At 43.1% G+C, this 13,499-nt stretch overlaps 1 protein-coding gene across 1 annotated transcript in view; it reads left to right on the top strand.

The window, feature by feature from the left end:
• LOC124605902 (arylsulfatase B-like) overlaps positions 1–13,499 on the top strand; it is a 386,202-nt gene that overhangs the window by 234,557 nt on the left and 138,146 nt on the right. The window contains exon 6 of the mRNA XM_047137849.1: positions 13,090–13,219. Within this exon, the coding sequence (XP_046993805.1) occupies positions 13,090–13,219 (130 nt within the window). The remainder of the gene's footprint in view (positions 1–13,089; positions 13,220–13,499) is intronic.

Below are 13,499 nucleotides of genomic sequence, written 5' to 3'. Positions count from 1 at the left end.
GGCCCCAGTGCCCCCCTCCCCCCCCCCCCCCCTCTGGAACGTCTCACATCAGATGAGTGTAACACCAAATGTTTGCGTGGTAGAGTAACTATGGTGTACGCGTACGTGGAGCCAGTGTTTGCTCTGCAATCGCCGACATAGTGCAACTGAGGCGGAATAAGGCGAACCAGCCCGCATTCGCCGAGGTAGATGGAAAACTGCCTTAAAAACCATCAATCACCGGCTGGTCCGCACACCGGACCTCGACGTTAATCTTCCGGGCGGATACTTACCGGGAAGCACCGCGTTGGACCGCGCGGCTAGCCGGGCGGGCTTCTACTATATGGTTACACATGTAGCAGCTTTATCTATATCACTTTATATAATTATTAAGAAACCGTTTTTTTCTCCCATGTAAAATATAGCAACATGGCATTACGAGGTTTTCATTGCATACCATCCATTGCTCTACGTATTTTGTAATTCTGTCGTAGAAGGCGCACTGTTTTGTTTCTAACTATTCAAATGGTTCAAATGGCTCTGAGCACTATGGGACTTAACATCTATGGTCATCAGTCCCCTAGAACTTAGAACTACTTAAACCTAACTAACCTAAGGACAGCACACAACACCCAGCCATCACGAGGCAGAGAAAATCCCTGACCCCGCCGGGAATCGAACCCGGTAACCCGGCCGTGGGAAGCGAGAACGCTACCGCACGACCACGAGATGCGGGCTTCTAACTATTGATTTCGCTTCCAGCTATGACGTTTCCTCACAAAGTAGCATTATCCTTCTATGTGGTTCAATATCATTTACTAGTTTCTAACTGCAATCGTTGCTGTACGTACCATGCCGTGACGAAAAACACAAAATCGTTATTCATGTCACTTCTATCGAAGAAAGAAAAAGAGATGTTCCATGGGACAAAATGTGTGGGATAGAGGGTGTCACTGGTAATTCTGAATACTTGCTCATTGAATTTAGCAATTGGTAGTGCGCACTGAGTAAGCAGACACATTGCACATGGACAAGGGCACATTCCAGCGTGTTAGTTAGCCTTATGCTTCAGATCGCTATGCAAACGAGCCAATAAGACTGCGCTGTAAGAGTGAGGTACAGTTTTCACCTGTTGCTAACTAGTCTAGTATGCTGATATTCCATGAATTCTTATTAACTGTCAGCAACACTTCTCGCAGCACGAAAACGATTTTCCTTCTTTTTCGCAGTTTAGTTACCCACTGGACAAGGCACTCATTTGACAGCTTTTTTATTTTCCGGGTACGGTGTTAGGTAAATGTCTTGTCTGCAGTGACAAAATAGTGCCAGCAATTGGGTTAATCATGTAGGCAAGAAGAAATCTGTCTTTTGCAACTGAATGTTAATTTTTGAAACAAATTATTCTTCGCTTATTCATAACGAGCATGGTCAGTAATCTATAATATAAACAAAATTATTTATTTATACATATTTTGTTAGTAGGCCTCTAGTGTTTCCAGACAGCAGATTTAAAATATTTAACTATTAGTTGAGAAAGACCCACTTCGCTTCGTATTTTTTATTTTTTTTTTCAAAATGCTGGCCGTTGTGGCCGAGCGGTTCTAGGCGCTTCAGTCTGGAACCGCGCGACCACTACGGTCGCAGGTGCGAATCCTACCTCAGCCAAGGATGTGTGTGGTGTCCTTAGGTTAGTTAGGTTTAAGTAGTTCTACGTTCTAGGGGACTGATGACCTCAGATGTTAAGTCCCATAGTGCTCAGAGCCATTTGAACCATTTTTTTTTTCAGAGTATTCTAGGTCACTCGAGTACATACAATGAGATCGTAAAAAGGAGCTTTCAAAATCGTAAAAGAATAATTATTTCTTGCTCAAAAATACAGTAGAATGCTGAGGAATACTTTTAAATACTCTTAAATCCACTTCAGTAAAATGTCTGTCACTTTCAAATTTTCTTCATTTGTTGAAATCTGTTTCGAAGAGTTTTGAGCTAGGACGTATTTCCACTGCAAAAAGGACTATGCTTTCATGTATTGTGCATATTCATTTACTATCGTACAGTAGTGATTTCCCGCGTACTGTCATTTTCCTCTTCCTTTAACATGCCCATTGATTCTTGTGTTGGCGGTAAATGCACAAAGTGTAATCAACCCTACAGCATGAGTGCTACAGGAAACGTTATGTGTAGCGAAATGTTTAGGTGTGACGTACCAACGATTGTAAACCTATACTGCGTGCATCTAGGGCCTACAGAAGAACCAATGGACACACGAAAATTACAACAAATTTAAGTAAGTGATAAATCACAACTCCATTATTGTAAATAGTAAGATTATAAATATGCTGCCAGGGAACACTACATATTTCCTAACACAATAAGCATAATTAAATAATTTTCTTTTTATTATAGGCCACTGATGTTACTCAGTATAACTAGCGCAGTAATTATATTCGGCTAAAAACAAAGCAAACATTCAGTTGCAGTAGGTAAATAATGTTTATTCTTATTTGCACAATAAACATGATTTAAGTAGCAGTTGAGGAGGAATGGATGCAAATATTCACAACAATATCCTAGTATTATACTTCAGCATTGGGCCGTCCGGTGTGGCCGAGTGGTTCTACGCGCTTCAGTCTGGAACCGCGCGACCGCTACGGTCGCAGGTTCGAATTCTGCCTCGGGCATTGATGTGTGTGATGTCCTTAGGTTAGTTAGGTTTAAGTAGTTCTAAGTTCTAGGGGCTGATCACCTCAGATGTTAAGTCTCATAGTGCTGAGAGCCATTTGAACCTTCAGCATTTCGAAACAATATTTTTAAATGTCTTTCCTGTAGCAACTCGTTCATACCCAGAAATTCGTAGGGCTCTCTGTGCATGCGTCGTTTAGATACCTGTCACCTAAACTCTCCCAGTTATTTAATAGACGATCCTCTTCCACGATACCACGAACTTCATCAGCGTGGTCTATATAATCTGCCTCGCAGCACTTCATCTGCTTGACGTACTTACATGAGGGCCAGCAAAGAAACAATTTTGTTTCCAGCCCAGCTCCAGTTAGTAACGTATCGAGTGGCCCCTGGGTTGTATGTCGAGGCTCAACGAAATCCCTGCATCGCAGGATGTGGCCCCTCTTTGTAAGAAGAGTTCTGCCAGTGCGTGTGTGTGTGTCAACGGCCGCTCGGCTCCTGGAAATCCCCGACAAACCGCAGCTGCGGAAGAACCTGTTCGCTCACCGCCTGCTGCGTTGACGACCATCCTAACAGCTTCCACGCTGAACAGCTGCTGGTGGGTCAGCTCCAGCATAACCGCAGGCCTGTATCTAAAGGGGAAAGGTGGGGGCGGTTCATATGCTTGAAGAAAAAACCCATGTCTCACAGAGCGCCTAGCATCCAGCGCACGTTGGTCCATCGATTATTCATATGAGTTTGAAACGCATCCCTGTTGGTTTTTGAACATTTTTCAACACATTCTAAGCCGATTTCTGAATGAATCATAAGTTCATTTCTGAATGATTCATAAGTTGATTTTTGAATACGTGCGTAGTGTACGTGATGTTTTTGCATGGGAATCTCCGACGCATCAAGAATCAAAGAACTTTTCCAGAGACGGGAATGGGGTTATAAGAGTTGAGCCGAATAAACGCGAACGAGTGAATACCAATCTCTGGTCTTTATGCTGCTGATTGTGTGTGCGAATGTGAAGTGTTAACTATTAGCGAAATCCATAGATTCAGACTACCAGAGTGGAAATAAACGACAAACAGAAATAAGTGGTAAGAAACATTACATACTATCTTCTCAGTGTATCCTAGAAAATTAAATCTTGACAGAAAGTTTGTGACAGATCGCTAAACTACTGAGTGCCAGTTGCACAGTGCCCGCTTGGCAGCCGTGTAAGTTCTATTCTCGGAACAGCACGGAAAACGCGCTTTATGAACGCATAATAAAGCCTAACTGGAGAATAAACGCGGGATAACTAAACCGATCATTCTGGCGGGGTTGGTTAACATAACAGGAGAATAAGTTTTGACACTGGTAGGAATATTTACAGAATTAGTTACAACAAGATTGTTTTTAGGAACGAGGAAGAAGAAGAAGAAACGGGGCATCACACAAATTATATCGAAGAATACGACGATTCCAAATTTATATAAAAATTACGTACTACTACTTTTTGATCTTATGCTTGAGAAACTGGAGCGTATGAATGAAATTTGGAACTATTTCCTAACATAAAACTTGTAGTAGGCCTAATAGCCATTTGATATTGTTACTTCTTGAAATATATTCCGTCGTGATATTTATGTAAATGAGGTACATAAAAGTGACCACTTGAACCAAAACTGCCTCGCTTACTTGGCGTATGTTATAATTGCTGCACTATCAGTACGGCGTGTTTCGTTTTATCTAGAAGACAGTCACAAAATAGACCTAATAAAACATAGAAACGAAATCTCTTTTCGGTACTAGTCGTATTAACAGCTCTTTCAGCATTAGTGTACGACGTTTTGATTTTTCATGTAGCAAAATGTTTGACGAACTTTGATGAGGTAATACATTCTTCCGCAGAAAGTAAGGCACGCCGTGTAAAGCTGTAGCAAGATCAGAGAGGAAAAAAATGCTGGGACCTAAGGATTGAAGAGATGTGTACTGCCTTGCTTGTCTCTTGTTTTTACTTGTTTCATGTTTCCTCTGTTTAATTTTAGGTCACACAAAAAAAAAAGATAATGTTATTAGCTAACAGGCAATTAAGAGTACAGATTTTCTGAAGAGTTCTTATTCTCCCAGACCCAAATAATCGAAATCACTATTAACTGTGAGTTGTTTTTTTTTTCTTTAAGGGGGATAGGATGTCAAATCGGCCGACTGGTAGTAGGAGACACTTTAATTTCTACTTTCCTGAATATAGGTTTGATGGCTTACAGTACAAAATACACACTTGACGTACGATACAAGGATGCTGAACAATGCAGTGTGTTGAGTCGTGAAACTGCGCTTTGGCACACTTAAAAACAAATAACGAGTCTTACATTTCCTCATATATATGTTTTATATATCAAACTCTTTAGAAATATTTAGAAGGATGTGCGCTACAAAATGAACATGTTTATGAAAAATCTTTAATTTTTAATTTTTGACGTCCTAGATCAAACGCTCGAGAGGAGTGGGAGGGAGTTCTTCTATAATGCTTTTGCACCGGTGCGGAAATATCGTAGATCCGGGGCTACGTAACCTAAAGGAACACAAAATATCAACAAAGCAGGCGATTCCAAATGAGCGATTTGTGAAGACGAGTCTTACCCAAATCTTGTTCTTCGCGGTTGCCTCGTTTTCTCTGGTAAAGTTACCACAGGGTAGTGAGTGGATGTTTCCTTTAGTCGTTAGTTTCAGAATAATTTTATTGTGAGAGAGTCATTTAAAACGGAAATGATCATATCTTAGAAGAAATACAAGATGTTATTAAAATATGTTGAAATAAAATAGAAGATACAATCGAAATTTTTTATTTACTTCCATATTAATGTCGCTGGCCCACAACACAGTTTTGACAACGTTTGTAGAACTGATTACTGAGGTGATAGTTTGTAACGATGTTAGCAACTGGGGTCAGTTTAGCTTCCAACAGTTTCGGTTCGTGCCGCTTTCTGTTGGTCAGTGTGAACATGCGGTGCAAGTACACATATGAATAGAGGCTCTATATCTGTCCTTAATTACAATCAACTCCTCGCACACGAAACGGATGAGACCCCTCCTCACCAATGACAAATAATGGACATTTGCCAGAGAAACGATGTCATCTATCGTTACCTATATCTACATCAATACATTGCAAACCACGTGAAGTGCATGATACATGTTCGGTTTGAATGCCACTGCACCGCTGCTCTACAGGGATTTTTTCATCTGCATTTGCCACGCCTGCACCACAGATTTTGTTTCTAAAAGTAGGTACGCTTAAAATAGCTGTTCATTAGCACTTCTCGAAAATATAAGGATGAAAGCTAGAGAAACAATGCGAAAACATGAAGACATACAAGTACGCTCAACATGAAAACGGAGCCATAGAAAATATTCCCTCTCCTCCTAAAGACAAATTTCTTTGACAACAGCTGTGAAAATGAAAAGTTTCCGACCGGGAACAGTGGATGGTTCTCTGAATTACGAAGGCAGTACGCTACCAAATGCGCATATTCGAGCATAACACGCTATACGAAACACGTCCTAGTCTGTACTTTTTCATTCTTATCGATCATACAAATTTATCTTACACAAAACTTCCACTTCTTCATATACGCAGTATTGCTTATAGACATTTGATAAGCAAAAGTACTTGTACACATTTACATTTGTACTTTTGGATTTAGACGTTTGGTGGCCTTGATGGCATGTTATAATAGCAAATCATAACAAAAACCCTCAGGTTCTGGTCAACCATTAATAGGACTAAAAGGCGTAATTTCATAATATGAAAGTTCTACTAAATACATCAGCAAATACAACGTATTAGTTTCAGAATAACTGGTTCAAACATCGAAACTGTCAGGTTCGGTCTATAAAGTGGAACTGAATCGTGCATCGCATTATGTCACACTTCGCAGCATATTCGCAAAATCAACTGAGTATCATATTGCTATTCAGGCTCGATAACGTTCCATGACCGAATTCACACACTCTGACGTCGCAAAAATTGTCGCGGTCCACAAACACATTCGGCTTCATGGCCGTTTGAGAAAAGGTGTAGTAATTAGCGTATCCTGGTATTTTTTGTTCTTCCAGAGTGGAATTTCTCGTGTTAGGGTTGGCTAGCGTTGCTGCATCTGGATCACAAGGTCCCGGGTTCGATTCCCGGCCGGAATGGGGATTTTCTCTGCCCGGGGATTGGGTGTTTGTGTTTTCCTCATCATTTCATCATCATCATCAATTGTGACGGTGACTATATTGGACTGTGAAGAAATTGGACTGTGTAAGAACTGAGACCTTGTACGGGCGCAGCCGGCCGCTGTGGGCAAGCGGTTCTAGGCGCTTCAGTCCGGAACCACGTGGCTGCTACGGTCGCAGGTTCGAATCCTGCCTCGGGCATGGATGTGTGTGATGTCCTTAGATTAGTTAGGTTTATGTAGTTCTATGTCTAGGGGACTGATGACCTCAGACGTCAAGTCCCAAAGTGCTCAGAGCCATTTGAACCATTTGTACGGGCGCTGATGACCGCGCAGTTTAGCGCCCCAAAAACCAAACATCATCGTCATCTCGTGTTAAGGTTGTTAATGGTTCTGAATGCTAGTTTTATGGGTGCATTTTTTAATTAATTGTTCATCTTGTTTGACAGTTTTCGCATGTATTCCTCTGGTACGTATGTGGCTTTTCGTTTGGTTAGGGTTTCTTTTGTCAATTTTATACACTAAGGTGACTAAAGTCTTGGGATACCGATATACATGCATTCAGGTGGAAGTAATATCTAGTGCACAAGGTATAATAGGGCAATTATTTGGCGGAGTTGTCATTTGTACTCTGGTGATTCATGCGAAAAGGCTTCTGACGGGAATCAACAGACTCTGAACGCGCATTGGTAATTGGAGTTAGCAGCATGGGACTTTCCAGTTCGGAAATCGTTAGGGCATTGAGTATACCAAGATCCACAGTGTCACGAATGTACCGAGACTGCCAAATTTTAGACATTACCTCTGCCACGGACTACGCAGTGCCTTCACTTAACACCCGAGTGCAGCGGTGTTTGGGTAAGGTTATCAGTGCTAACAAACAAGCAACACTGAAAAAACCACAGAAATCAGTGTTGTACGTGCGACGAACGTATTCTTTAAGTAAATTTGGCAATAGTTAGCTGTGGCAGCAGGCGACTGACGCGATTGCCTTTCGTGACAACACGACATCGCCTGCAGCGCCTCTCCTCGGCTCGTGACCATTTCGATTGGAGACAAGCCGACTGGAAAGTCATGGTCAGGTTAGATTTCAGTTACTGAGAGCTAATGGTAGAGGTCGAGTGTTGCGCAAACCCAACGAAGCCATGGACCTAACAAGTTGCCAACAAGGCACTGTGCGAGCTGTTGGTGGCTCCATAGCGGAGTTGGATGTGTTTACATAGAATGACGTGGGTCCGCTGGTCCATCTGAACTACTTAGAAACCGTCTGAAACCATTCATGAACTTCATGTTCCCAAACAACGATGCAAATTTTAAGGATGACAAAGCGCCATGTCACCGGGCCTTAGTTGTTGGTTATTGGTTTGAAGAAAATTCTGAACAATTCGAGCGACTGGTTTGGCCACCCCGATCGCCCGACACGAATCGCGTCGAACATTTATGGGACATAATCGAGAGGGCGGTTCGTGCACAAAGTCCTGGACTGGCAGCACTTTCGTGATGATGGACAGCTACAGAGGCAACATGACCCAATACTTCTGCTGCGGACTTCCAAGGCCTTGTTGAGTCGGTGCCACATAGAAGATGTGAGCGTACCACAACATATCGAAGCAGCGGTTCTTGTTAGAAACCCGGACAGAGAAAACGGGGCGATATCGGAACACAGTATTGTGGATGCAACAACGCAGAAATCATGTATGAGGTCGGAGATCACGATACTGAGGAAAAGGGAGATGACTTCAATCTGGTGGTATTTTTAATGAACATGGAGAAGAAATTGGAGGAGAAAATTAATGAGTTAGTAGAGATAATGATGAGACGAGGACGGACATCAAAAATATCGGTGCTCAGGTGAATCAGATGCGAGAGGAACACAAGTCATTGGTAAATAAACTCCAGGAAAAACTGCGTAAAGTAAACACCAAAGCTACGAAAGGTTTAAATATTGCACATGATGCTAAGAAGACGGCAGAGAGCACCAAGACAGTATCATAAAGTTTCGCAAGACGTGTAGCAGCTGAAGCAGCGAAAATGAGTAAACGCACAGAACAGCAAGGACGAGAGGCGGTGATTAATTTGAAGATCAAGGTCAAAAGCGTGGAAAAGCGACAAAATGTCGCGGAGCAGTGCATCGACACGAAAATACGTGAAGACGCGGATTTTCATGCGACAGCGGCCGTGGACAAATTAAGAGTCTGAGCTGCGCAAATTAGGGACAGGTTCGGAGGAAACAACTGCAACCCCCGTACAGAGGGCAAAAGGAGGTCCGACACGATATTAGGACGTATCCCATCACCTTATTGTATTACGGTGTGTTGGATAGTATTTGAGTTTTGTAGCCGGCCGGGGTGGCCGAGCGGTTCTAGGCGCTACAGTCTGGAACAGGGCGACCGCTACGGTCGCAGGTTCGAGTCCTGCCTCGGGCATGGATGTGTGTGATGTCCTTAGGTTAGTTAGGTTTAAGTAGTTCTAAGTTCTAGGGGACTAATGACCTCAGAAGTTAAGTCCCATAGTGCTCAGAGCCATTTTAACCATTTTTGAGTTTTGTATGTTTGGGTGAAATTGACTATGCAGGCTACGTATTGGAGTGTAGAGACTTCTTTCTGTATTGCTGATTGTTCTAGCGTCAGAAGGATGTATTAGACAAAGGACTAAAACACAACACTGAACCAAAATTATATAACAAAGCCACTAAAAGCCGTGTAGCAGGGTGAAGTAATATTAATGAAAGATTAAAATTTTGAGTCCCAAAATGACTTGCATAAAAATGGATTTTTTTTAAGTTGTTGATTCTAGTCTACTTTCCTGATAACAATGGACCGATACATATCAATCCATATACATGGTTTTTTCTATACTGCATCTATTAGTAAAAAGTCAGTTGGTTATATATTTTCTTTTTCGCACAATGTAACTTGAATCCTATTGCTTCATCTTAGGTTGCTATGTGAAGTAGTTACATGCTGCAGTTCCGTATACATTGTGAATGTATAATGTAAGTTTATAACTACGGTCACTGTACGGTTTTACAAGTAAGAGACTTGGAGGATAATGTATTACACCTTGAGGTACTGCACAACTTTATGAATATCAGCTGGACCATGCAAGAGTAATAGGGATCACTCATTGTATCGACCCAGCAAGGTGGCGCAACGATTGAGACACTGGAGCCGTATTCTGGAATACACCGGTTCGAAACTACGCCAGCTCATTCAGATACGTCTTTGTGACGATTTCTCTAAACTGCTGAACACGAATGCCCAGATTGTTTCTTTGCAGGGCACAGCCTAGTTTCCACCCCCCTCTTAATTTCTCCTTCTACACTAATAACCTCGTCGCCAACACGAGATTACAGCTTTATATTCCTTCCGTTCCTCTATCTCCGGATTTCATTTCTGCCTTTTGTAACAGGAAAAACTGTCAGAATGGCGTAAGATAATGTGAAGTTGCGACGGTTTTATTCTTAAATATAGTTAGACTCCCCGCCCCCCTAAAAATGTTATTACCATCTACACTATACTCTCCGTAGTTGGGCTTTTACGTGTCGGAACAAGATCGCAAATTTTTGAAATTTGTGCTGACCTGGTGTATTCACTTCTGGTAGTTAGTTCAAATGGCTCTGAGCACTATGGGACTTAACATCTGAGGTCATCAGTCCCCTAGAACTTAGAACTACTTAAACCTAACTAACCTAAAGACATAACACACGTCCATGCCCGAGGCAGGATTCGAACCTGCGACCGTAGCGGTCGCGCGGTTCCAGACTGAAGCGCCTAGAACCGATCGGCTACTCAGGCCGGCCCCTAGTAGTTGTCCCAGTGCAAGGTAAGGAGAGCTGTTGGGTTTTCATCACGTGCTATCATTGGTAAAAGTCCATTGCTGCTATATGGGACCCCGACCTTTAGAGTCAGACTATTAGCAGTAGAGATTTTAAAATGGTTGCCTATTATTATATTCGCGAAGTTAGCATGACAAAACCACTGTCGGTATTAAGTCGTGTGCTCCGATCGATAACCGATCTTGCAAATCCACATCCACACGTGAAAACAATCCATTAATGTAATTCATACGCTTTTCATATACTATTGAGTAGCAGATAAAAATTTTCCCAATATCTAACTAGTCTGCATCGGTCTCAGACTCAGTGCAGGAAACAAATTCCTTCAGATTTATGGGCAAATCTAAAATCTTCCTAGCCTACCAACACTCAACTGTACTGACTGCCGGCAAGGCTTGAACTCTGGTAACTGCCAGCACAGATCTGTTCCACGAGGGGCTAACATAGCAACACGACAATGGAGCTATTCAGTACTTTTCTTTGGTTTTAAATTTTACTATGAGATAACTCTTGTTAGCAATGGCCTGCTTGCTAATGCCTACATTAAGATGTAACATACCCAATATACACTACTGGCCATTAAAATTGCTACACCACTAACATGACGTCCTACAGACGCGAAATTTAACCGACAGTAAGAAGATGCTGTGATATGCAAATGATTAGCTTTTCAGAGCATTCACACAAGGTTGGCACCGGTCGCGACGCCCACAACGTGCTGACATGAGGAAAGTTTCCAACCGATTTCTCATACATAAACAGCAGTTGACCGGCGTTGCCTGGTGAAACGTTGTTGTGATACCTCGTATAAGGAGGAGAAATGCGTATCATCACGTTTCCGACTTTGATAAAGATCGCATTGTAGCCTATCGCGATTCGGTTTATCGTATCGCAACATTGCTGCTCGCGTTGGGCGAGATCCAATGACTGTTAGCGGAATATGGAATCGGTGGATTCACGAGGATAATAAGAATGCCGTACTGGATCCCAACGGCCTCGTATCACTAGCAGTCGAGATGACAGGCATCTTATCCGCATGGTTGTAGCGGATCGTGCAGCCACGTCTCGATCCGTGAGTCAACAGATGGACGTTTGCAAGACAACAACCATCTGCACGAACAGTTCAACGACGTTTGCAGCAGCATGGACTATCAGATCATCGTGGCTGCGGTTACCCTAGACGCTGCATCACAGACAGGTGCGCCTGCGATGATGTACTCAACGAGGAACCTGGGTGCACGAATGGCAAAACATTTTTTCGGATGAGTCCAGGTTCTGATTACAGCGTCATGATGGTCGCATCCGTGGTTGGTGACATCGCGGTGAAGGCACATTGGAAGCGTGTATTCGTCATCGCCATACTGGCGTATCACCTGGCGTGATGGTATGGGGTGCCATTGGTTACACGTCTCGGTCACCTCTTGTTCACATAGACGGCACTTTGAACAGTGGACGCTACATTTCAGATGTGTTACGACCTGTGGCTCTATCATTCATCCGATCCCTGCGAAACCCTACATTTCAGCAGGATAATGCACGACCGCATGTTGCAGGTCCTGTGCGGGCCTTTCTGGATACAGAAGATGTTCGACTGCTGCCCTGGCCAGCACATTCTCCAGATCTCTCACCAACTGAAATCGTCAGGTCAATGGTGGCCGAGCAACTGGCTCGTCACAATACGTCAGTCACTACTATTGATGAACTGTGGTGTTGAAGCTGCATGGGCAGCTGTACCTGTACACGCCATCCAAGCTCTGTTTAACTCAATGCCCAGGCGTATCAAGGCCGTTATTACGGCCAGAGGTGGTTGCTCTGGGTATCGATTTCTCAGGATCTATGCACCCAAATTGCGTGAAAATGTAATCACATGTCGGTTCTAGTATAAAATATTTGTCCAATGAATACCCGTTTATCGTCTGCGGTTCCTTACAAAAATTCCTCTTTTACGTTTTGTTTAGCAAACAAAAAGTAACGTTGCTTTCCATGGTCGCAATCACCGATAAACACTTTCTCACGACGGAGGCTGTCTACTGCATTGTTCAAGATGCTTGCTTCACTGACACTAAAGCAATGAGGATACACGAGCCATAGTTGTTAGAGACTGTCTCCTGCAGGCAAGGAGACATTACTTGTAGCTCTGATCCACTGCACTACAATAGGTTTCATCACTCCTATTTTGTTCACTGTGACATTTCCTGACGGTAGTAAATCACAGTCTACGGATAAACCGACAGACCGGGCTGAAAGTCTGGTTACTTTGCACGTGTGAACTGACTCTTAAGCACGGTAAGGACCAACGTGTGACTTTTGTTCTCTGACCTGATGTCGCTGTTGTTGAATTCCCATATGTCGACACTCTGCCTCTGCTATTTTTTTCAGTGTGCTGCGTGTTTTTTGCAGATGAAGGGCACACCCTGGGAGGGTGGCGTGCGCGGCGTCACCGCAGTCTGGAGTCCGCGGTTGAAGCCCAGGGTTTCCCGGCAACTGATGCACATCACGGACTGGATGCCCACTCTGTACTCGGCCGCCGGTGAGTACAGCGAGCTGTTCACAAGGTACTGTTGAGGCTGTTCTGAAAATCACGATAGCCTGTGGAGAGTTCCTTTGTACTTCTACTACAGTCGTGCTGGGGCTCGGCAGTTGTGGGTGCTCTCTTCCTACCTCAGTTAAGACTTCAACATCGAAATGCTAGACGAACACATGCAGTGATCGCTATACGTTAATTTAAACCAATTTATCAAAATGTCGGATGCGTGGGCAACTGTTTTGCAACCTATAAAGTCACAGTGAGACAAGAAATTAGAAATGCA

Source organism: Schistocerca americana, chromosome 3 (genome assembly GCF_021461395.2).
Source record: "Schistocerca americana isolate TAMUIC-IGC-003095 chromosome 3, iqSchAmer2.1, whole genome shotgun sequence".
Classification (NCBI taxonomy): domain Eukaryota; kingdom Metazoa; phylum Arthropoda; class Insecta; order Orthoptera; family Acrididae; genus Schistocerca; species Schistocerca americana.
This window is presented reverse-complemented; position numbering and strand designations above follow the sequence as displayed.